This window comes from Danio rerio, chromosome 2 (assembly GCF_049306965.1).
Source record: "Danio rerio strain Tuebingen ecotype United States chromosome 2, GRCz12tu, whole genome shotgun sequence".
Lineage (NCBI taxonomy): Eukaryota > Metazoa > Chordata > Actinopteri > Cypriniformes > Danionidae > Danio > Danio rerio.
In genome coordinates this window covers 10,777,969-10,802,932 of record NC_133177.1, presented here as the reverse complement: position 1 = coordinate 10,802,932, position 24,964 = coordinate 10,777,969, and the positions used below count along the sequence as shown (strand labels likewise).

General features: G+C 38.4%; 1 protein-coding gene across 1 annotated transcript in view; it reads left to right on the top strand.

Annotated features, from left to right (window-relative positions):
- Window positions 1–24,964, top strand: part of wls (Wnt ligand secretion mediator) — a 44,637-nt gene that overhangs the window by 6,982 nt on the left and 12,691 nt on the right. The window contains exons 2-5 of the mRNA NM_213146.3: window positions 3,815–4,090; window positions 18,104–18,228; window positions 18,355–18,516; window positions 18,833–18,969. Of these exons, the coding sequence (NP_998311.2) occupies window positions 3,815–4,090; window positions 18,104–18,228; window positions 18,355–18,516; window positions 18,833–18,969 (700 nt within the window). The remainder of the gene's footprint in view (window positions 1–3,814; window positions 4,091–18,103; window positions 18,229–18,354; window positions 18,517–18,832; window positions 18,970–24,964) is intronic.

The following is a 24,964-nucleotide window of genomic DNA, read 5'->3' as shown; positions in this document are numbered from 1 at the left end:
GAGCTTAAACCTTCAGGGCTCGACAAATTAGCCGCATTTCCACTATCGGGCCAGTGCGAGCCAGGGCTTTAATCGGGCCGGGCCGGGCCAATAGCCCGCGAGGTTGAGAAAAATGAGGCCGAAATCATGTCGCGTTTCCACTGACGGGCTAATAGCTCACAGCGCGTCACGCAAACACCGCCCACAGAACGTCCCCGAATCAAACGTCACACAGCCCGCCCACTTCAGATAAAGCACACCATAGAATCATCACGAAACGAAACCATTAAAATGAAGAAAACAGAAACAAACAAATGACATGTTACTGTACAGCAGTACATGAAATGTCTATACGCACAGACCTGTGTATTTCCATTCATTACATTTGTTTACTCGCCGACCAACTGGCATTGTGCATCGACTGCTCTTGCCGAACGCAGGGACCCATCACAGAGAGCGCACACATCCATAATATAAAGCCACAGAAATTCTCCTTTATAGCTCGATATTGCATGTATTTTATAACATCCTCGTTTTGATAGAAGTCGTGTTAAGTGTTTCAGCATAAGAGCGAGTAGCCTTAAAAAATATAGCCATATTTGTTGCGCTCGGCAGCTATTCACTAAAGCTCTTCATTTAAAGTTTCATTTATAAATTTAACCACGTAATATAAAAACATAAACAGTTGTTTGAGTATATAGAACACATTTTGTGTTTGGACTTTCCCCCGATGCGTTTAAAGCAGCGAGCGCTGCGCAGGACTGGGTGACAGAAAAAAAGGTATAGGCTAGATTCTGCTTTCAAATAAGGCTCTGTTAGAGCGATTTGATTAATATCATCGTATCCAAATACTTTATAAATAATATTTCAAACCTTCTCCGGTGTTAATTGTTTTTATAAAATATCGAACATCTTTTTTTTTCAGACAGGTCTTTGTAAAATGAAAGTTAGGCTATATGTGGCTTTAAAACGGTTCGATTTATGTATTGTATATAGGCAACCTACATATAACTAGCTTTTGTTTATTTTATATTGGTTTATTTATTTAATGTGATTTTATATATATCCGATATTTGTAATTCTTTAAATTATATTTCATTAAAGCTTAGGCTATTTTATCAAGATATGACACTATATTGTTTAAAGTCTACGAAAGTGGGCACGTATTTTGTTAAGTTGTATGTCCTTCTGTTGTATTTATATTGTGTATTATCTCCAAAATCAATAAAGAAAAAAGCCGCTCGCGGCATAACAGAGCTGTGAAGGAGCGCTTTAGCCCGGTCTCTCACACACACATACAGGCATCTAAACGCGCACAAACAAACATTTTAAATTTGACAAAAACTCTCGAAAACCTTTACTGTCTGCTGTGTCTTTAATATGGTGTAAAGATTATTATGCGTTATTGAAACATAAAGGAGGACGCAGCAAAAAACGTCACTATAAATTAAAACTACTTTATTATTTTATGCAGCAGCCTTACATTTAAAATGGAAACATAAGGGTGATCATACGCAAAAAGACCCCAGACTATAAGGCTAGCTGTTCTCTTTCCTTTATTTCTTTATTTGTTTGGCGCATGTACTCATGTGCGATCAGAAAACTGCCCGCCTCTCCTTTCACTCCGCCCCGAAGCCCCAGCTGGCCCTCCTTGGCCCAAGGTATTCGGCGGGCCGAAAAAGGCCGGCCGCTGGCCCCAAGAAAGCCCCGCTTTGGCCCGATTAGGCCCCGGAAGTGACAGTGGAAACCCCACTGGCCTTGGCTCGCCCTGGCTCGCTCGCTTTAGGCGCGATAGTGGAAACGCGGCTAATAAGGACTGCCCGATAGCCCGGAGCCAGCGTGCGAGACGCTCGGGTCAGTGTACAGGGCTGCCTTGTTGACTGACAGATTGAGTCAGAGCTGTGTGCTGCGACTGTCTGTCAATATATGCAAATACAATCTTACGGTGCTTTCACACATAGACGTTTGTTTCGGAATCTGTCTCGTTTCCCCCGTTAGTTTGTTTGGCATATATCCAGCAGTTGCGCTCGCATCCGCGCCAAATCAATCAGTTCGAGATCGCCTGAATGAGACGGTCTCTGCCCTACTGAGCGGATCGATTGTAGTGAGAAAACAAAACCATGCAACGAACTAACGACCCAGGCTATATCACAGTGTATTATGATCGTGTAATAGCCATATATACAGCTATATTTAGAGAAAATGATGAGCAGGGCCAGATGTCATTTTTACCTGTGAAAGCATGCTGAAATATTACAGAGAGCTGTTTATCCAGCCTGATCTCGGTTTATCCGTCAGGAAAATTGACCGAAATTACTATCTGTTAATTTGTCCATATTTTAATCGTATAATATGTTGTATTAGGCCTGTTGTTTTGTTTATTTCTGCACTGACAGCTCGAAAGAAAGATTTACATTGATCTGATGCAGTCTCGGTTCATCTGCTATGTCTCTATAATTTAAGCCTATAATGCAAAATTCTAGCCAACGTTTCTTTAATAGATTGATTAATTCAATGGATCAATTTTTACAAAACCTGAAAATTGAAATGAGGCTTTGTGAGAAAGTCTGACCTCTGCTTTATATTTGGTGACGATGTCTGTGGGTTGTTAAAATTAAAGTGCACATTTTTGCTTATAAAATATTCTATACACAACTGGTCAAAAGTTTGGGGTCAGTATGATTAAATATGTTAAACTAAGCTTCTTCTGCTCACCAAGGCTGCAATTATTTCATCATAAATACAAATTATGAAATGTTGCACTATAAAATAACTGTTCAAAAGTAGTTTATCATTTAATTTATTCATTTATTCCAGTGATTTTAAAGATGAAATTTCAGCTTCATTACTCCAGTCACATGATCCTTCAGAAATCCCTAATATTAATTATTATTATATTTATTAATGGTAATAGTAACAAAAGCAATAATGTCTGGAGTAATAATTTTATTTGAAACTACATATAATAACAAAGCAGTTATTTAAAATTTTGATAAATATTCAACAATTTAACATTTTTTACATTTAATAAATGTAGCCTTGATGAACTGAACAAGTTTTCTTAAAAACATTTTAAAAATTACTGTAAATATATATATATATATACATACAGTGGAAGTCAGAATTATTAGCCCCCCCTTTGTTGTTTTTTTTCTTTTTAAAATATTTCCTAAATGATGTTTAACAGAGCAAGGAAAAGTTGATAGTATGTCTGATAATATATTTTCCTCTGAACAAAGTCTTATTTGTTTAATTTTGGCTAGAATAAAAGCAGTTCTTAATTTTTTATGAACCATTTTAAGTCAAATTTATTAGCCCCTTAAGCTAATTGTTTTTCAGACTGTCTCCAGAACAAACCATCGTTATACAATAACTTGCCTAATTACCCTAGCCTGCCTGGTTAACCTAATTAACCTAGTTAAGACTGCTTCAATCTTTTACTTTCACACTAGTACTTAGTCATTTTAGCAAACACCTTAGATACTGTTGGCTGGTTCCTGTTGGTTGTGCACCTTTTTTTACCGACTCCATTATAACGACACAGATCACTGCCTATTCACAAGAAAAAAGTGATTGACAGGTGGTAATAATGTGTGTAACTTGCCTTTATTCATTTACTGTATGATTTGTTTATGGGTAAAACAAAGACCATACAGGTCAGGTAGGTTAAACGGTAGACTACAAATAATTAATTTGTTATTAATTAATTAATTATTCATAATCGAAAATCGAATCGTGCCTTTAGAATCGAAAATGTAATCGAATAGAGGATTTCTAGGATCGTGACACCCTTATAATTTATTCATAATCATAATCTATAAATCTGTTTTCACAGCTCCGAGCCCCACCGCTGCCGTTTCCTATCTGGCCACCAAGTGTGTGGACAATGAGAAGACCCACCATAAGAACCCCAAGTGGTTCACGCCATGGGGCCCGGACCAGTGCAGCAAGATCAAAGACTTTGATGAGGCCATGGTCAAGAAAATCGAGGCTAACAATATCGTGTTTGCCATCCACATTCCCCCGCCCAACACAGAGATGAGTACCTGGTTTCAGTTCCTGTTGTTGATCCTCCATTTCGACATCGCCTTCAAAATTCAAAACCAGATTGGTGAGTAATGAGAATATAGCCATAAGCTCACACACACTGGTTATGTTTTAGCTTTATTATGGCATTTTAAAATGAAAACCCTCCTCATCCATATTGGCGATTTAAAAACAGATTATTAATGTTCTGCTTTGTAACTGTAACCTCCCCCACTGTATAGTGTGAACAGTTCGATATTTATCTTCATGCTGAACTCACAATACAATATTTTCTGCCAACACAGTTGGAAAAAATCCTAGAGGAAACACTATTGCATATGATATCATCACGCAATAGTTAAATAATAAAACTAAAATGATCACAAATAATCATTCTGCAATTTTTATTAACAGCTGTTTGCGTAGCTTTTCGATGATCTACAACAGGGGTCACCAATCCTGGTCCTGAAGGGCCGGTGTCCCTCCAGGGTTTAGCTCCAACTTGCCTTTACACACCTGCCTGGGTGTTTCAAGTATACCTAGTAAGACCTTGATTAGCTTGTTCAGGTGTGTTTGATAAGGGTTGGAGGTAAAATCTGCAGGACACCGGCCCTCCAGGAACAAGTTTGGTGACCCCTGATCTACAACCTTCTGTAGTAAATATTGGTAATGTTAAACCTGAAAGCACGGAGGGAGGGAGGGAGGGAGAGAGCTCTTTCTGGTCTTCAGAGGAAATTTACTACTGATAACATCTTACTTTCCTCAGATAATGTGCAAGACAATTGCAACTTTTGTTAAATCTCAAATGCTATTTTAGGTTAAAATATCATTCAGCTGTAATAGTATACATGTAAATTTCACCTTGATTTACAAGTGAATTATAGCTTAAAGGGTCACGAAACACCAAAACACATTTTTTGAGCTGTTGACAGTCGTATATGTGTCCCACACTGCTAAAAACACTATTAGGACACCTATATTTCACTAAAAAGTGTAAATTGATTGTTTTTGCGTTATTTCAAGCAAATTCGTACTTCCTGTTTGAAACAAATTTTTGAAGCTGCGTCACGGTCATGACATAATAGCGTGTATTCCAGCATGCAGACTGGGCGTCTGTGCCAGAGTGAGTCTTATTACGTCTTACAGCCTGCTGCATTAATGCATGAGTAAGGCTTGATTCAAACCAATCAGCGCGCTCTATTTTGCAACTTCATTAATATTCATTAGTGTCACTGTTTACACCAGAGACGCCACGTTGTGTTGGCAAAACAAGCATGAAGTGTTGCTTTTATAGTTTGCTGCAGTTAAGTTTCGTTTTCATTTTCTCTCTGTGAGAGCTCAGTCACGTGTGGATTAACAGTGTACGCGACGCGCGACAACAATAACTTGCGTGTCTAAGGAGGATTATTGTTTACCTGAGAGCTGTTCTCATCTGCAAACGCTGAAATCCGCTTTTCTGACTTTTTCCAAAGTAGAGGTGTGAAAACACCTTGCTGAAACGAGGGGGTTTCATGGCCCTTTAAAAATGCATTATTATACCTTTATAAAAATATAATTATACCTAAAAAAAAAAGCTAACTTGGATTAAATGAGCTCAATATTACAATCATATTGTTTACATCAGCAATATGCATTGTCACTTGCTTTTTATTATTGTTTCTCGATATTATGATGCACCATTAAACGATACATTACTGATCACACTGCTGGCATCTATACTGCATTTCAGTCCATCTATACTCCGATGGAACACCAGCATTTCCAAACTAAAATGTGGCCTTCAGCATTTTCAAAACGCATCATCTTCATTGGTCGAAGATGCCGGAGCATTGTAGACGCCAGTCTGTAGATCTGTAAAAAAACACACACACACACACACAAAAAAACATGTTTTCAAATGAAATCGCACTAGTGTAAACGGCACCTGTTTCTGCCTGTTTATAAAGCACACCTCTGCCTCAAACACAAACATGAAATGGCTATACGGTTTATAAGCTTATGAGCTCTTCGTCATTGTGCTGAAAGTGTAAGCAGGGACGCATGAACTCCCAGAGGAATTTCCCATTCTATTCACCCAAAAGTAGATTGGATTTCTCACATGCTGTGAGAGGACTAACAATGATGGATGGCCTGTTTTCTCACTGTTGTAGTCAGAGCCTGAGGGACCTCAATAAGGATTTAGTCAGCAGCATGCAGGTAGGGGGATCTGCTCAAGGCTTTGGCACAGACAATTGGAGGATAATAAAAAGCAATGTAGTCCTGCCGTCTAGTTTCACTGCCATTTCGCAAATAAAGATACACCTATAAAATCAGCTTTTATAAAAATGAAAGAGCTCCTGTTATCTGTTGTGCACTGGAGAAAATATTTTCCCAGATGTAGGGGAAAAAAAGCTATAGAAGTCATGGATATTGTTATGTACCATACCATTTGGATGGAAAAATACAGGACACCCCACTACCAAAATAACCCCAAACTCTTTAATCTGTTCATCAGGAGCAGTTTAATTGTGTGTGTGTGTGTGTGTGTGTGTGTGTGTGTGTGTGTGTAAGCCTATTGTAACTGTTACAAATATAGGGAGAAAATTAGCTTTAAATGATAGAATACATAGGGGCGACGCAGTGGCGCACTAGGTAGTGCTGTCGCCTCACAGCAAGAAGAAGGTCACTGGTTCGAGCCTCTGCTGGGTCAGTTTGCGTTTCTGTGTGGAGTTTGCATGTTCTCCCTGCGTTCGTGTGGTTTTCCTCCGGGTGCTCTGTTTTCTCCAAAATCCACATCACTCATTGGCCAGATGTTGTTGAACATAATTCCTGAACTGCTTATGGATTGGTCAGAATTCACGTGCAGGAAAATGCCAATGGAACTGCTGCTACAATGTATCATTTATTGCCCTTGTTCCGGACCACATGTAACAAACTACAGATGTGAAGGCACCCTTAGATCCACTTTTATTTGTGATCGACTTAAGGGTGCTTTCACACCTGCCTTATTTAGTTCGATTGAATCGCACTAGAGTTCGTTTCCCCTTTTGGTACGGTTCGTTTGGGCAGGTGGGAATGCAGCAATCGTACTCGAGTGCGCACCAAAATCGGACCAAATAAGCGTACCGAGACCTGTTTGAAGAGGTGGTCTCGATACGCTTTCAAACAAACCCTGGAGCGGTTCGTTTGTGGTGAGAATATGATCCGTACTAAAACAGGTCCAACCGCAAAAAGTACTGCACGTTTTGGACTAATTCAGCTGCCGTAGGCTAATGCGCTGTGCATTATGGGATATGGAGGAAAAATATTTGTTGACAGTGCTTTACCAACAGAGAGAGAGAGAGAGAGGGGAAAACATTACCTGATGGATCGTTGGTAATATTTCCGCAAGATGCAGTTTAGCTAAATTTATTAACGGCTCCTCCTGAAGTGACGAGCGATGCATTAAACACTGTTTTCCAGCCGCGGCCGCGCTTCATTTTCGTAATGTATAGTTTGTCTAAAGCAGGGATACAATCAGCCAGCGCAGTCGTCCCTCCAGAGTAAAAGGTTTTGTTTACCTGCGGGAGTTCACTGGCATTTTCCCGCACGTGAATTCTGACCAATCAATAAGCAGTTTAGGAAATATGTTTAACAACATCTGGCCAATGAGAGATGTGGATTTTGTCAGATGACTGCATTTTGGATCGTTTCAACTGGTTCGGACCAAAGCCAGCAGTGTGGTGTGAAAACGACCCAAAGACGGCAGAAGATGCAACAATGTATCATTTATTGCGCTTGGTCTGGACCAAATGAAGCGAACTACAGATGTGAAACCACCCTTAAAGAGAGACTCAATATAAGATTTTACATAGGCTGCATATAACGCCAGTTTTATTGAATAAAATGGATCCTTCTATACCAGCTCTTTGTGTTAAGTGTCATACAGAGCCCGGGACATACTTTCCTTGCTTTTGGAAGTGCAAACTCATTTCAATATTCTGAAACTTTGTTGCGCATAAAATTAGCACAATTTTTAAGATCACAATGAAAACACAAGCAATATCATTGACCCTTGACACAACAGGTTATGAATTGTTAGATAAACTGCTGCTTGTGGCAAGAAAATGCATCCTTATCAGATGGATAAAAAACACTCCCTCCACTGTGACACAATGGTACAGAGAGATTTTTGCAGTTTTCCCCCATGAGAGGCTTGCAGCTGTGCTTAATTATAACATACAGAGTTTTCAAAATATTTGGTCTCCCTTTATAGATCACCTGCCCTCACATGTAAGAGAAATGGTTTTGTGTGTCAATTAGTTTTTTTTTTGTGGAGGAAGGCTGTCGGAGGCTCAGGGAATGGTCTTTTGTTGTTTGTTTGTTTGTTACTTTTGTTGTTTTTTTTATTTTCTTTTGTTCAGTTCTTATGTTCTTGTTTCAAATGGCATGTCTATTTTATAGAAATGTGCTGTGATGAGGAAAATATGTTTAGTTTTATGTGCCTTTCCAGAGACTATGTGACTTAATGGTAGTCAATATTAGTACTTATAGATGGTATCATGTTTCCCTTTTTTTCCTCTTAACTTCATCTATCTGTTGGCTTATTTTTAAGGATTACTATAATTTCTACAACCCATTGAACATGTTTTTTGTAAAACTTTTTTTTCTTTGACTATGTATGTAAAAGCTCATTGTACAATCATTTTAATAACCTTAAATAAACATGTTACAAAAAAACAAAAACAAATTACGGACGTTTCCCGGAAGAGATAACAAAACGTGAGGGTGGCAGGAGATGGGTTTGAAATACAGGAGACTCCCAGGAAAAACGGGAGTGTTGGCATGTATGCTCGCACATAAACTCTGCACTCTGACTACTTCAAAACTGTTAATGAGCCATGGTGGACATTTCTCTCTATCATGCGCTAAACGCAGTTGACCAATCACAACTGGGTCATCGGACCAATCAGCGCTGATTAGAGTCACGCTAAATCCTGGTTTATACTTCTGCGTCAAGTGACCGGCATGACCCACAGCGCATGCAACGCGCGTAGCTTTGCATTTATACTTCTGCGCGCTGTCTTTGTTGGTCTGAATTAAGACTTCCCAAACGCTAGTGGGCAGTGAGGTGTTAATGTTCCTCTGTGTCGAGTTTCTTCTCTGCTGTTTTGCTTTTCCTGAACACTTCCTGGATGTACAAGTGGCTCAAACTCGCTCACTTTGAGGCAGGAACCGGCGGTCGTGCAACAACTTTAACTATGAGGTAAAACTTTAACTATGAGGTAACTATGATGGAAAAACTTTCCATCAGGTGCTCCTTCACGGGACTCCACACTTTTAAACAATCGCTCCATTGGGCTCGCGTCCAGCTCGCGCGGCTCTCGGTCCCGCCCAGACTCGTCAGCGCTACCAAGCCGGCCAATCACAGAGCTTGCGCTACACGTCGTTGCGACGTGTAGTTACAATTTTTGAGAGGTGCACGTCAGCGACACCGACGGCCACTGTGAAGGGCTATGCGTCAGCGGCATAGCATACGCCGGCGTTTGAAGCAAAAGTATAAATCAGCCTTAAGGAGGGGTTTAGGAACAAATGAATCACTGAATGAATCACATGGAAGTTCATGGGAAAATTTGATAAAAATAACTGCATATTATAAGATTATAAGGGTTTTTTGACCTTGCATGCATATCAGTCTGTTGTTGGAGACTCCCAAAACTACAATATGACCCTTTTAATGCATAACAGATGCTCTTTAAATGGGATGATGGTGGGATAGAATGCTAAAACACAGGAGAATCCTGGCAAACATGGGATGGTTGACTGGTATGTTGTAAACATATCGGTGGCATATACCAAGGTATTGTTCTGTTGAAGAAAAAAACAAAAGATGTTTTGTTGAATTGTGGAAAGTAGTAATCATTGACTTTCATAGTAGGAAAAACAAATACTAGGGGTTACAGGTTTCCAACATTTTTCAAAATAACTTCTTTAGTGTTCAGCAGAACATAAATAAAAATAAACTTTAATTGGTTTGGATCAAGCCAAAGGTGAGTAAATGATTATCATTTTTAGGTGAAGTATGATCAAGTTTCCAAATCTTTCTTTGCACCTGACTGGTTCCGGCCTGTGAGCCTGTATAGCACTGTTGCCATTTAAAATCATCTGGCTGTGGGAGGGTGGAGATTTGGAAAGGCTCCAAGTCTGCCCTTTCAAAAGACGGGATTAAGCGGATAACACTGGCCACTAATGAAGAGCCATTGTTGAGCCAGAGCAGTCTGGGAAAGTGATCGGAACGTCGGCTCCTTCTAGCCGCAGGAGCACCTTTTGCTGGCTATTCATGTCTTGAGAAATGTAGGAGGAGTCTTTGTGGTTCCTTAACACATTAAGTGCTTGTGCGCAATCCAACCGGCTCCTGCTGTTATATACTCTACACTAAAACACATACACCACCAGTCAAAAGTTTGGAAACAATCTTTTTTTTTATGTTGTTAAATTAAAATTCTGCTGACCAAGACTGCATTTATTTGATAAATATTATTACATTTTTAAATAACAGTTTTCTTATTAAATGTAAATTCACATTTAATTTATTTCTGTGATACAAAGCTGATTTTTATTTATTACTCTAGTCTTCAGTGTCACATGATCTTTCAGTAATCATCATGATATGATGATTTGCTGTTCTATTATGACGTTATTATTGGTACAAAATAAAGCATCAATAATGGTTAATTAATTACATTTAATTTCAGCTCAGATTTTTTTTGTTTTGTTTCATAGTAAGTTTATTTATTTATTTATTTATTTATTTCAGATATTGTGATTTGCGTTTTTTTAAACTGTGTTGTCAAGCTTCAGCTCAATAATCTGTAAGCCTTGGCAAGAATTATGCAACGACTCTTGAAAATGACCTGTTTTTGTTCAGTGTCTGCGAGTTTGAAACCAAAATATTCCCATATTACTAATGCTGTTTTTCTTTTACATTAATTTGTCTAATAAAGCTTTTGAAGCAGCAGATGCCATCATCCACACTTTTCCGCAATTTTCTGTTTGTATGTTTTTTCATTTTTATTGTGGGCGTTCCGCATAGTCCGGTTGCGCAATTCAGATTGAGCAGAACGAAAGTGTGCTCACTCAATCGGCTAGTATGACTGTTATACACAGACACAGTCACACATTTGCTATGGGCGGGGGAAATTAAATAATACATTTTTAACTAATTGCAACGTTTCAAATTGCGACTTCGATTTCGCTTAATTGCACAGCCTTACTTTAAAGTAGTGGTGGGCTGTTATCGGTGTTAACGTGCTGCGTTTTATTCTCTTATTGTGCGATTAAAAATATCACTGTTATTCTATTCCTAAAGTTGATTCGGAAGCTGGGTCTATTCTACGCAAGCTATGATGACTTTCACCTTGATGTTTTAGTGTGGATGTATACCTGATCGGTGAGCCGTCTGACAAAAAAAGTGCCCTTCTGAATCAAATCAGCTGGATGACTGACTTTAACTACTGTTAGGCAGTTTCACTTTAACTCATGAACATTTCATTCATGCCGCCGAGACAAACTGGGGTATTAGATGCAAATAAGGAGTAAGGACTGGTGAGAGTATGTTTGCTAACAGAGTGTATGTGTTAACAGTTAGGAAACACAAGTACATCTTATTGAACATCATTTATTTTCATCACCAGTTATCATAGAGGAACAGTTTCTCAAGCAGTTTGTGATGCATTTCGGAAACAGAAGATAAGCCTCTGGTCTAATGCGCCACCTGGATTGAAACCCGTTTTCAAAGACTTATTATTTGGGTAGTTAAAATTAATTTTTAATTTTAAGTATTTAAACATTTAAGTATAATAAAATAAGTAATGTAATGTGTGACATTTATACTTTTTTTTTCTAAACTTTTATACATTTTTATCAGTTTTAATAGATTTAACAGTGCACTTGTTGTGTGTCTGCCTTTTTATTGATCAAGTGATAGAGGTTGATATAACATTAAAAAGGTAAGCAGTAATAAAATAATTTTTAGACAGAATAATAATCCCATTAATCTAGTAACAGTGCATGTCGAAAGTTAAGCTAATTATTTATGGAAAAAAAGGACAAGCCTCGTACGTGACTTTGTTCTGTGTTTGACAAAAATGTAGGCAATATCTGTGTTTTGTTCCATCAAAATATAGGCTACATATTTGTGCAAAACTGGAATAACGCCTAAAAATAAAGCAGCGTTTTTATCCAAAGAGTCGAAGTGAACACAATCGTCACTTTCTGATTAACTTGCGCCAAATATCAACAGTAAAAACAGAATTTACTGCGGTAGAATAAACTGCGTCAATGATTTTTTATTTAGGCTAATTAATGTACTTGCGCCTCAGAAGACAATTGACACACAATGAACACGTGGGGGCGTTTGAAGCCAGACGCGGAGATCTTGACACGCTCCAGACGCTCGGAGGTAATTAATAATATACACTAATACTGAAACATTAATGTTAAGGCATTTTAGAATGACTAAAACAACATTTAAGATGTTCTACATTGTGCTCAGTCTGCTGGTTTGTCTATTCACACACATTTTCATCATCATCTCTAACAAACCTTTTTTTAATGTACATACTGTAATTTGTTATGTGCACTTCGTAGTTTATGTGCATCTTATCAAATAAAAGTTTAACCTACTTAGTTATGCACATGTTTTATTATGCGTATTTTCAAAAGTTATGTTAATCATGATGTTTCCATCAATCGTTTTTATGCACATCTCCAAAATGAGCTCTAAAATAGGTGTGGAGACGTAAGGCTAAGGCGAGAAATACCGCTTCATCTATAAAAAGTGGAGGAGACCGACAGAAACTCAGAGTTTAGAGAATAAAACCTGCTCCGGACCAGGTTAGATTCACAGAGTAAGTTACCACAGTAACTGACTCTGAGTTAAAGTTACCTTTCTTTCAGAAACAGGCTTGACTTACCCTGCTTTCTCGAGTTTAAAAAACCTGCCATTTTGAAACGGAAAACCCAGAGTTTCTCTTATTTCATGGTTAAAATACTCTGAGTTTTCACTTAACCTCCTTTCTGAAACAGGCCCCAGATCATGATATTAGAATATTATAGAATATAAGGATTATGTGACGTGGGAGAAATTAAAATTAAACCACAAGGATAAATAAAATTGACAACATTAAATAAATTAACAGTTATTTATTATTGTTATAACATTTAGATTAGATTAGATTACAAGTCTTTAATATCCACAGAACTTTGGTCTAACAAATGCACTTGCCATCACAATACAACTCACAAAACACAAATGGTTCTGTAGAACTACAAATAAATCTGTACTTTATTCTATAAAACATTGAAAGAATATGAGGATGTCATAAATGTAAACGTGGTCATTTGTTTAATAAAGTAATGGCAAATGGTATAAAAGATTTCTTAAAAATAATATATTTTGTGCGGATACTCTTCATCTACCTGAAGGAAAATTTTCACAATTCATTTTCTCTTAAATAAATCCATAATAAATGCTTATTTTAAAAAAGAAGAATCCTATTATTTCCAAACCTGTAACTGGTAGTGAATTTTTGTGCAAACTAGAAAACATTAATGAGCATTTTTGCTTATTTGGCTCAGCGTTCTCTCTGTGACTTTACTGCAGGTCTTTGCATTATTACTTATGCATTCAGCGCTTGAAACTATATTTGTACTGTTCAGGGTTCTGGAACATGCTCTCTGAGGACATCCTCCTCAGCCAGATGTTACGTGTTTACCACGAGTGTTGTGTGATCTTTTGCCAGCAGTTTCTCTCAGTGTATATCTTGTACTCTGAGCAGGACCTCACAGAGTCTCTTCTAACAAGGTCCTAATAGGGATTCGTTTGGCACTCGTTGTTTGCATGCTTACTAGTTCTGCATTGTTTGGAGAGACATTTTATTTTGGAAATAGTAATGTTGAGGAAAGAAGCATGTCATTGCAATTCTGAATTATAGATGGCTCATGGGTAAAGATACAAGTGCAAATCAGTTTCAAACAAGCATAGAAGAGTTTAGTAAAGCCAAAAGGTTTATAACCCACTTTCAACTCAATGTAATTAAGTTGCATTGCTAATTAAAATATATATATATTTAAAGGCACGTTTTGGATGGCTTAAAGATGGTTTTAAATAAAGTACAGTGTATCCGGAAAGTATTCATAGCACTTCACTTTTTCTACATTTGTTTATTAAGTTACAGCCTTATTCCAAAATAAATTAAGTTCATTTAATTCCTCAAAACTACACATAATCGAAACAAAACTTGCCCATAATGACAATGTGAAAAAGTTTTTTTTTTAAATTGTTGCGAATTTATTAAAAATAAGAAACCTGAAGAATCACATGTACATGTCCGAGCCTGAGCACGCTTACATCATCGATGATGCGCTGTTCAGTTTAACAGAGGAGAAGTGCTCTCGCTCAGCACAGTGAAGGTTTCTTTAGTTATATAATTTTAGTCGTTTGGGATGCTGTGACAAGCAGTCAAATATTTTGCCGACCAGATCAGCCACTTATAAACAATCATAAAGTCCTCGTGCTGCAGGAATTAGGAGGTTTGCTGAAGGTGCAGCTGTCGGGCAGTGAGGGGTTTGCATCTTTAATAAATTATGATAGTTTGCGTTCATTGAATAGTAAGAATGACTAATAAATCCATGTCAAAAAGTCCCTTTAAAGTCATGTCTCGTCTTCAGTTTCGGGCTCTGAGCCCAAGTGAACCGTGCTTTGGCACAACTCTCCAATTGGGCTAGGGCCGGCCAACTGAACCACGCCTGAGCCTGATTCAGAGCACTCGCACTTCTCAAATGATCTGGGGAAATGTGCCTGGGCACACAACAGTGTGAGTGTACCCTAAAACCACCATTGGTTTGTGCTAATGATGTAATATAGTCATGGCTTTGGGGCTTCACCTTCTTTGGAATAAAAATATCTGGTTCTGTTCAGTCTGAGTTCAGATTTTTGGGATTTATACAAGAAAAAACAACAACACTGACCCTTTTTACCTGTTTAAAATTTAAATGTCCCTCTGTTTAAGCAATCTGTTGTATAAAATGATACAAAGAAAATGACTGTTCTAAAGTGTTGAATTTCAGAGCTCACCTTGTTTTCTTTGTGTGTATTTTGTTACTCAGAAGGAAGCATGCCAAATATATTTACAGTACATATTCATCTAAATGTCTCTCTCAGCAGTGTGGATGACTGTCGGATGGTTGCTAACAGTATACTTCTTTACTTTTACCCCTATGAAAAAAGAAAACTTTTGTCATGAGTATATATCAAGACCTTAAAGGGACAGTTCAGACAAAAATGAAAATTCTGTCATTGTGAGCAGGGACCCTCTCAAAAATTAAAAGGTTCATCCCAGGTGGTGTCCAATTTAATAAGTTGAAATTTTGTATCAAATTAATTGATTTTGATTTACTAAAAGCTGGACAGTCAGTCCATTTTCTCATTTTCACACATTTCCATTACTTAAACTCTAAACTCATTCTGGTCATACAATTCCACCAGTTCCATCAGACATGGCCTATTAATTTAATAGTTGTGAATTAATTAATAGTTGTGAATTGCAATTATTTGCATTTGTTGCACTTTTATTTATTGGAAGTTAGTAACATTTTTTTTCTTTCGTTTAATTTGTCCTGCTTTATTTTACTATTACGTTATGTTTCTACTCACTTTAGGGACTTGTTTTGAGAATACCTTTTAAACCATTCTCTTTCTTTTTAGACAAAAGTGTTTGAGAATAAACGCCAAGATAGGTGTTTTAACTCAACTCATGGCAGCAATATGGAAAGAAAGTGAAATAATTTCAGCCCTTGTGCTCTGTAAATGAAATGGATTTCTTTTTGTGCGTTTACTGAAATATGTGGTCAACCTTTCTATGACAATAATCAGATATAGACTGCTTTCTGCACTTCTCACAAGCGCCAAACATGTAAATGATCTAATGAATGCACAGCTGGTTAATGGCAGGTAGGGGGCACGAATCCAACCTGATTGGTCAACCAAAACTGAACAAAAACTGCCTGTAATTCTCACTACATGGCAATTCATACATTTTACCTGCCTCCACAATAAGTACTAGCCAACACTTGCATTTGGAGCTTGGCGAGTCTTAATTTTTGGTACTGGTTACAGGTTTCCAACATTCTTCACAATACATCCTTTTGTGTTCATCAAAACAGGTTTGGAACAAGTTGAGGGTGACTAAATGATTACAGAATTTTAATTTTTACCTGAACTATCCCTTTAAGACCTGCATTTTTACTTTTTCAAAAGTTAAGGCTGTCCTGATGGATCAGCAGCCCCTCTGCTTCATTTGCAGTTGGTTCTCTCTGCCTCTGGTCTCTCTGGTTCAAGCAGCACAGTTTGGCCAGTCTCCAGCAATAACACAGCTGTTGAAATGGCTTAGTCGCCGGGGTGATGCGCTCTGCACCCGGCCGGAATGTTTGTGTGCGTTAAGCTGACATTCAAAGCTTTTTGGCACAGTCGCTTGGAGGTGGGGGCCGCTGCAGACACACTGGAGGAGAGAGAGAGGAGAGAGAGGGCTAATGTCTGCCGCTCCGTTCCTTCTGCACCTCCCCCATAAAGCTCAGCCCTCCATGTGCAGGAATTCTCTTTAGTGCTCTCCAGCTTGTTTCATAACACAACAAGGATCTCTTCAGAGAGGTGAAGTGGAACTCACAGGGCTGTGCAAAGCGATCTAAACCACCGGCTCCTTTCTCACCTCCTCCTGCTTACACAAGGCTCCAGAGAATCACACCACATGACTGTAATACTTTGACAATCCCTCATGCAAAGTTGAATGTTTTTTTTTTTTTTTTTTTTTTTTTTTGTGGGTTTGATGTGTTGGCTGGAATTTTTAATGTTAGTCTGTTTGCCTCTGGGTGTCCATAGATTAAATGAGTCCAAGGTTACCTTGAGCTGCTTTTAGCCACACTGCTGACAAACACGTTGTTCATAAGAATAGTTTGGGCTGTCATGAATCTGTCACTTGACGTATCTGCATTTGGCCTTGTTCATAAGCACCGCTGAGCGTCCACTCTTCAGTCAGCAGGCATTCATTTAGTTACCCAGGTGTGATGGTCTTGAAGAAATAGGTCTTAACTCAAAGTAACATTCTGTCATCATAATTTAGTTATCATCGTTTTAAGGCTGTTGTAAATGTCCGAAGATTGTTTTGAAGACACTTGATAATTGTATGAGCTACAGACTTTGGGTAGGCTTTGTGTGTAGTTTCTTGTTTCTGAGTTTTGTGGTTTTTAAAAAGTTTTCAGAATTTCAAATAGAGGGCGAGGCAGTGGCGCAGTTGGTAGTGCTGTTGCCTCACAGCAAAAAGGTCGCTGGGTCGAACCTTGGCTCAGTTGGCGTTTCTATGTGGAGTTTGCATGTTCTCCCTGCCTTCGCGTGGGTTTCCTCCGGGTGCTCTGGTTTCCCCCACAGTCCAAAGACATGCGGTACAGGTGAATTGGGTAGGCTAAATTGTCCGTAGTGTATGAGTAAATTGTAGTAATTGAATAATCACAAATTACGTCAACACTTACAAATTTTGGGTCACTAGTGCCGATTCTAATTCAGGTTTTTTCTTTAATGTATTGTTTATAATAAATAACCTGAGTAACACTGAGACAGCTGATATTATATATAGAAATATAACAACTTCAGGCGTCCCGGCTCACACAGACCTTTCCTGATCTCCAACTTTTCTTCCTGTCTACACAGTCCAATCATAATAAAGTCAAAAACGCCCAAAATAAATCTGATATATATGGCAATTGCACTTTGGTCGTCCCGAGTCTCTGATCCCTTCCCCTTCTTTTTCCAGCTCTGTTGTAATAAATGTCAAAAATAAATCTTCAAAAAAAGAAAAGATATTGAAGACATATTAGATATTGAAAGGTGGTTAATGAGGTTTCAGGTATCTAAAGACCTGAGGAATGTGTTTAGGGGTTGAGAGCAATGGTATTAGCATTGAAGCTTGTAGTATCCTTGTTTTTGTGTACTTGCATAATGGAGCACAGTAAACTACTCTACAGTGCAGCAACGTTTACTGTTTAAAGTGCATTAACTTTAAGACCTGTGTTTTGTGTTGTCCTGTAGCGGATGGAGCTTCGATCACCATTGATGTCAGGCTGGCCTACAGAGACGACAAACTGAGCGAGTGGACACAGATGGCCCATTCCGTAGAGCAACGCAAACTCAGCTGCAATTTCACTGCAGCAAAGGTAAATGATCAACTCCATTCTATGTAATTAGGCACTAAATAGGGTACTAGTGGAATCGATTAAAATCTGGTTGTGGTTTTTTTTTTAAACTTTGAAAACTTCAGTTGCTTTATTTTGAATTTGCAGACTATAGAAAATGAGGGTCGCCTCTATGATTGTGACCTGTTGCCCTTTATGGAGCTTGGCAGTGTGGCCCATAAGTACTATCTTCTCAATGTCCGACTGCCTGTTAATGAACGAAAAAAGGTCAACATCGGGATTGGAGAAATCAACGACATGCGTCTTGTGGTGAGTCTTCAGAGTGTGACTTTGATGAATAACCTTTTAGGATGCATGTCTAAAACGCACAGCTATGTAGTCGGTTTTGTTTGAGCTTTGTTTGCCTGGGAGGATTTTGGCTAGTCTCGTCTTGTTATAATTGGCACACGCTTCAGGACAGGGCAATGGTTATACAAATGTCAGTGGACCAAGGACATCTGGATTGCATCATGACTTAATCTTCGCCTTTGTTTGGATTACTCCTCTTATTTGACTCTTAGCAAACAACGATACCCATCAATTAAGTGTGCTTAATGTGTTTCTCATTGTCACTGTAACTCTTCAGGGCATTCATCAAAATGGTGGCTTCACCAAGGTTTGGTTTGCCATGAAGACGTTCCTCACTCCCAGCGTCCTTATTATTATGATCTGGTACTGGAAGAGAATCACTCAGATGACCAGACCACCTGTCCTGCTGGAAAAGTAAGGCTTTGCTTTGATCACTTGAAATGTAAATGCTGTTTTGTGGTTGTCTGGGTGTTCTGTGTTGTTAGTGGCCAACTTATGCCCCGTTTACACTAGTGCGTTTTAGTTTTAAAACTGCGTTTTAGAATGAAAACGATCCACGTCCACACTAGCGTTTCACCCTGCGTTTCTGAACAGCTCTCAGTCTACACCAAAACGCTGAAAACGCACATCACGTGACCACTCACACACACTCTCTGACATGCGCTGCAGCCCATCTACCCAGACGAGTGTTCATCAAGGATTTCCCGCTGGATCTAACCTCACTATATTTGCTAAACGTAATATTTAATTAATCTTGTTGTCTATATCTAACAACTTGTTCCCGGACTTTGGTCTTTTGAATCTAGTACTTGTTCTCGGGTAACGGGTTTTGGCTGAGCGCAAAGATAAGTTAATAATTAATCTAACCACATACATTGGTTAAGTAATATTAAGTAATTGCTTGCCTTTATTTCCAATAATGTATAAACTTATTGTACATTATACTTTTATAATGGCCATTATTGATTATTAAACTAATATTTAGCAAAAGAGAGGGTATGTTTCATAATTTGTATGAAAATGAAAGGAGGCATTAATGTTAGGCTTCGTTTTGTTATGAATACGCTTACAGTGAAGATGACGCTCCTATATGCAGCACAACGCCTCAACATTTCTGCTGTCTGTTAAGTTGTTAATATCACAATGAAAAAAGCAGTCTCTTCATGTTTTTATTTTATTGTTAAGAAATTGAAACGATGTAGCCAGAATGATGTGAATAAGGTTATAAAGTTCACTGTTCCCTTTGAAGATTTACCTGATATGTTCTCGGGAGTCTGTTTTCCATATCAAACTTGCGAAGTCGGCGAGGCAGTGGCGCAGTAGGTAGTGCTGTCGCCTCACAGCAAGAAGGTCGTGGGGTCGCTGGTTTGAACCTCGGCTCAGTTGGCGTTTCTGTGTGGAGTTTGCATGTTCTCCCTGCCTTCGCGTGGATTTCCTCCGGGTGCTCCGGTTTCCCCCACAGTCCAAAGACATGCGGTACAGGTAAATTGGGTAGGCTAAATTGTCCGTAGTGTATGAGTGTGTGTGTGTGTGTGTGAATGTGTGTGTGTGTGGATGTTTCCCTGAGATGGGTTGCGGCTGGAAGGGCATCCGCTGCGCAAAAAATTTGCTGGATAAGTGGATAAGTTGGTGGTTCATTCCGCTGTGGCGACCCCGGATTAATAAAGGGACTAAGCCGACAAGAAAATGAATGAATGAACTTGCGAAGTCTGAACTTACAAAGAGAGGATGCAGAACTTTAACTGTGTGTAGGCTGCTTAATATTGAAGAAAAGCCCCAACCAGAGAGGCGAATGTCGGCAGCCCCGCTTCCGTTTTCAGATGTCTACCTCTTTAGCATTTCCAAAATGATCTGTTTTCGGCGCTTGAAATCTCCGGCAGAGTGTGGACAAATGGTGTAGCCATAGCAAAACTTATGCTTTTTCAAACTAAAACACATTAGTGTAAACGGGGCCCTAAACATCCCTCAAGTTTTTGCTCTGTAAACACACCTGGTGTTAAATAGGGGTGGGAATCTTTAGGGACTTTACGATTCGATTCCAATTCTGGGGGTCACGATACGATTCCAAAATGATTCTTAAATATTTCTGCTGTCCATTTACAACATTACATTTTAAGCAAAATTAGAGTTTCAATGCTTGTTTAGTAATTGGAATATCTGTACGACAGCACTGGGTTGTCACAATACTGGAATTCGATATCAGTCGTACAGAAATTTTAAAGACTTCCATTCCCCTCTAACATCTGAGCACTGTTGAGCAAGTCATTAAACGGCAATTCTGCACAATGAACACAACCATTGTGTTTACGTGTAAAGAATGTGCCGGCAGCTCTGCTCTCTGCAGGTCGCTGAAGCCAAGTAGGGCTGAGCCCAGTTAGTACCGGGATGGGAGACCACATGGGAAAGCTAGGTTGCTGCCGGAAGTGGTGTTAGTGAGGCCAGCAGGTGGAACCCTATCTGTCCTAATGACCCAGTATAGCCACAGGGACTCCATACTGCTCAGTGAGTGACGTCTTTCGGATGAGCCATCTAACCGTGGTCCTTACTTTCTGTGGTCGGTAAACTTCCCAGGATGTCTGTCGAAAAAGAGAAGGGGTTTAACCTGGCCAAATTTGCCCACCGGGCTCTGTCCATCATTGCCTCCTAACTATCCCTTTATCATAATTGGTTTCATCACTTTGTCTCCTCTCCATCAATCAGCTGGTGTGCGGTCTGGCGCAATATGGCTGCCGTTGCGTCATCCAGGTGGATGCTGCACACTGGTGTTGGATAAGGATATTTCCCCTAATGTGTAAAGTGCTTTGAGTGCACAGAAAAGTGCTATATAAATAAAAGGAATTAATTTTTTTTTTTAATTTTGTTTATAACGTTAGGGGTACATGCGTCACTTGACATCTTTAAATTGGCCTGTGTGAAGTATTTAGTTAATTTTAAATTCAACCGTAAATGGTGCCATGCAATATATTTTGCACATACAGTTGGAGCCCCCCTGATTTATTAACCCCCCTGTATAATTTTCTTCCACAATTTGTATTTAACGGAGAGATTTGTTTTTCAACACATTTCTAAACATAATAGTTTTAATAACTCATCTCTAATAACTGATTTATTTTATCTTTGTCTTGATGACAGTAAATAATATTTTACTAGATATTTTTCAAGACGCTTCTATACAGCTTAAAGTGACATTTAAAGGCTTAACTAGGTTAATTAGGTTAACTAGGCAGGTTAGGGTATTTAGGCAAGTCATTGTAAAACGATGGTTTGTTCTGTAGACTATCAAAAAAAATTTTGCCTAAAGGGGCTAATCATTTTTGCCTTAAAATCTTTTTTTTTTAATAAAAACTGCTTTTATTCTTGCCAAAATAAAACAAAGAAGACTTTCTCCTGAAGAAAAAATATTATCAGACATACTTTGAAAATTTCCATGCTCTGTTAAACATCATTTGGGAAATATTAAAAAAATCAAAAAAATCAAAGGGGGCTATTAATTGTGATTTCAACTGTATATTTTGGACAGAAGTGTTTAACTGTATTGATCTGATCCTTAAAACTGCCCCAGTTTCTAATGTGACCCCTAATAATTTTGCCTCATGTAAGCACAGATTAAGTTATTGTTAATGAACAGTGAGATTTTTCTACCTCCTTTTAAAAATCTAAAAAAATATATATAGTCACATTATATGAATATGTTTATTTGAAGCATTTCTACATTTAAAAACATTAATCATGAATCACTTTTACTGCATTTAAATGTAGTCAAGGAAGTTCAGCCATGCTTGTTTAATGTGTGAGAACCAATGAGGTCCATTCTTGTCAGATGATGAAGGGCTGCTTGATTGCATTGATGGAAATCATGATTATTTTATGTGATCACAAGTCTGTGCTAAAAGAGAAGCCAAAAAATAAATAAATAAATAAATACAATTAGACTGAAATAAGCGTGCTCATGTATGAGATATTTTATTGTGCATGTGCCTTTCTGAGCTGCATGTGTTTGTTCCTCTTACTGTTTCTTTATTATTAGTCTGTCATTTGTCTGTTTAAGTTTTATGTGGTTAAAAAAATAGTGGTGTTAGAAAGAGGCGCAGACCACCGCTCGGCAAATCTTGCAAATCTTCCTTGTTTTTCTGAAATCAATCTCTTCAACATGTGATCCGACTGACAAAAACACAAGTAGACATTTACTAAGTACAGGTGTAAACAGTGTTTGAAATGTTTTGAGTTGTCCACTTTCGAGCACATCCACTGTTCCCACTTTTGGTTCAGTTGAAAGGCTTTTTTGGCTGCTGATTTTTACATGCCACCAACTTGCACAATAGGCATTGGATGATAACCGCTTTCAAGGTTCACCATACTGTTCCTATGGTAGATGTAAAGTTTTATGTTTTCATGTTTTTTTTGTGACTATTGTATTTAGCTTTTTAGGGCAACAGTATCCTCAGCAGAGAATCTACTTTTCCTAAAGAATTTAAATGTTTTTAAAAATAAAATATCTTGTATTCAATGGGGGAAATAGTTGTTATTATTATCATCTATCTTTCTGAAAGTTCATTCATTTATTAATTTTCTTTTAGGCTTAGTCCCTTTATTAATTTAGGGTCGCCACAGTGGAATGACCCGCCAACTTATCCAGCATATGTTTTACACAGCGGATGCCCTTCCAGCCGCAACCCATCACTGGGAAACCCATACACACTCATTCACACACATACATACACTGGACAATTTGGCTTACCCAATTCAACTGTACCGCATGTCTTTGGACTTGTGGGGGAAACCAGAGCACCTGGAGGAAACTCACGCAAACATTGGGAGAAAATGCCAACTCCACATAGAAATGCCAACTGACCTGGCCGAGGCTCAAACCAGCAACGTTTTTGCTGTGAGGCGACAGCACTACCTACTGCGCCACCATGTCGCCTTTCTGAAAATTTTAAAGCATAAATGTTGTTTTGGGGAATAGACGTACTGTGGACAGACGGAAATCTCTGATTATATCTCTGATTAGATTTCTTTTTCCCTCTCATTTTAAAGTTAAATGAAAGTCTTGGTTTTTGGAATGATGTGAGGTTCAGTAAATGATAATAGAATTTACTTTTTTGGTAAATTAATCTCTTAATGGAAAGTATATATTCATTGGTGAAATCTTTTTTCATCATTTAAGCTTTCTTCTTTACAAACTGGGTCTCACAAAAAAAACACATGAAATGTCCTTCTATTTCTTTTTCATCTGGTCCGACACTAGATGTCCCAGCAGACAGAAAGCTCTCAGGCAGTCTTGCGACTCGCAGACAGGATCATTATTTTTTCATGTTGTAAAAGCTTTGCCGCAGCATGCTTTTCCACAAGAGCATCAAGATGGAAACTGGAATCCTTTTTACAACTCTGAGAGAAGGCCAAGAAAATGTGTGACACGGGCTCCCTGCTGATTCTCTTATTATTGGAATGCAGCCAGATTCCTGCTTCTTGCCACTGGAGCAGACAGAGACGTCATGGATGTGTGCTATCTTGTTTATCTTAATTCAGTTTTTAAATTTCAGTATTATTATTGACTGATAAAAAAATTGTTCATATGATATCAATGACTTGATAGAATATGATGGCAGACGTTCAATTCTAAAATCTCAATAGAAGCTTTAAATGTAAAAATGGTGTGATCAATTCTAATGGTTCTGGTAGTTTCCATGTTAAAACAACTACAAAAAAACTTTTGCAATGTTTTAAATCAATGGTTCTCAAACTTTTTTCATCAATTACCACCTCAGAAAAGAATTGTCTCTCCAAGTACCACCAAAATGAGCAGTATTGAAATACAGTAGCGCAGTAGGCCCAGTAAAGCAGCTACAACTCTGCACAGTTTAAAAAGTGGCAGATAACCTCAGAAATATAGGCTATATGTCATATGACACATCATTTTTGATAAATTTTAAAATGTGTGTAGCATATACATGACATATTTTATTCCTCCGCGTACCCCTAAAAAAAGCCTGCGTACCACTAGTGGTACACGTACCACAGTTTGAGAACCACTGTTTTAAATAATTTTCTTCTTAAATGTTGACACTTATCCTTTTACAAGTTTTTTTTTTTTTCACATTGGAAGTAAATTAATGCACTTCCTTACCCTCACCAGAGTTGACCTCATGGACATTCCTTGCATTCCAACCCAATATGGTCTTTTTCTGCCACATTGAGCCAGGCGGGAATGTGATTCATGTGTTTGAAGTTACATTCCACACCCCATCTCAGTCTCACCGAATGGGCCGTATAATAGCTTGTCCCAGCATGCCTGCCTTTGAACACTAGAGAACAGAGAGATTTGGTTTGACCTTTTTCAAGGCTTTGGTTCTGTCCTCTTAGTTATATCTTGCTATTAGTGTAATGTTTCTTGGTGAGGTGTGCTAGC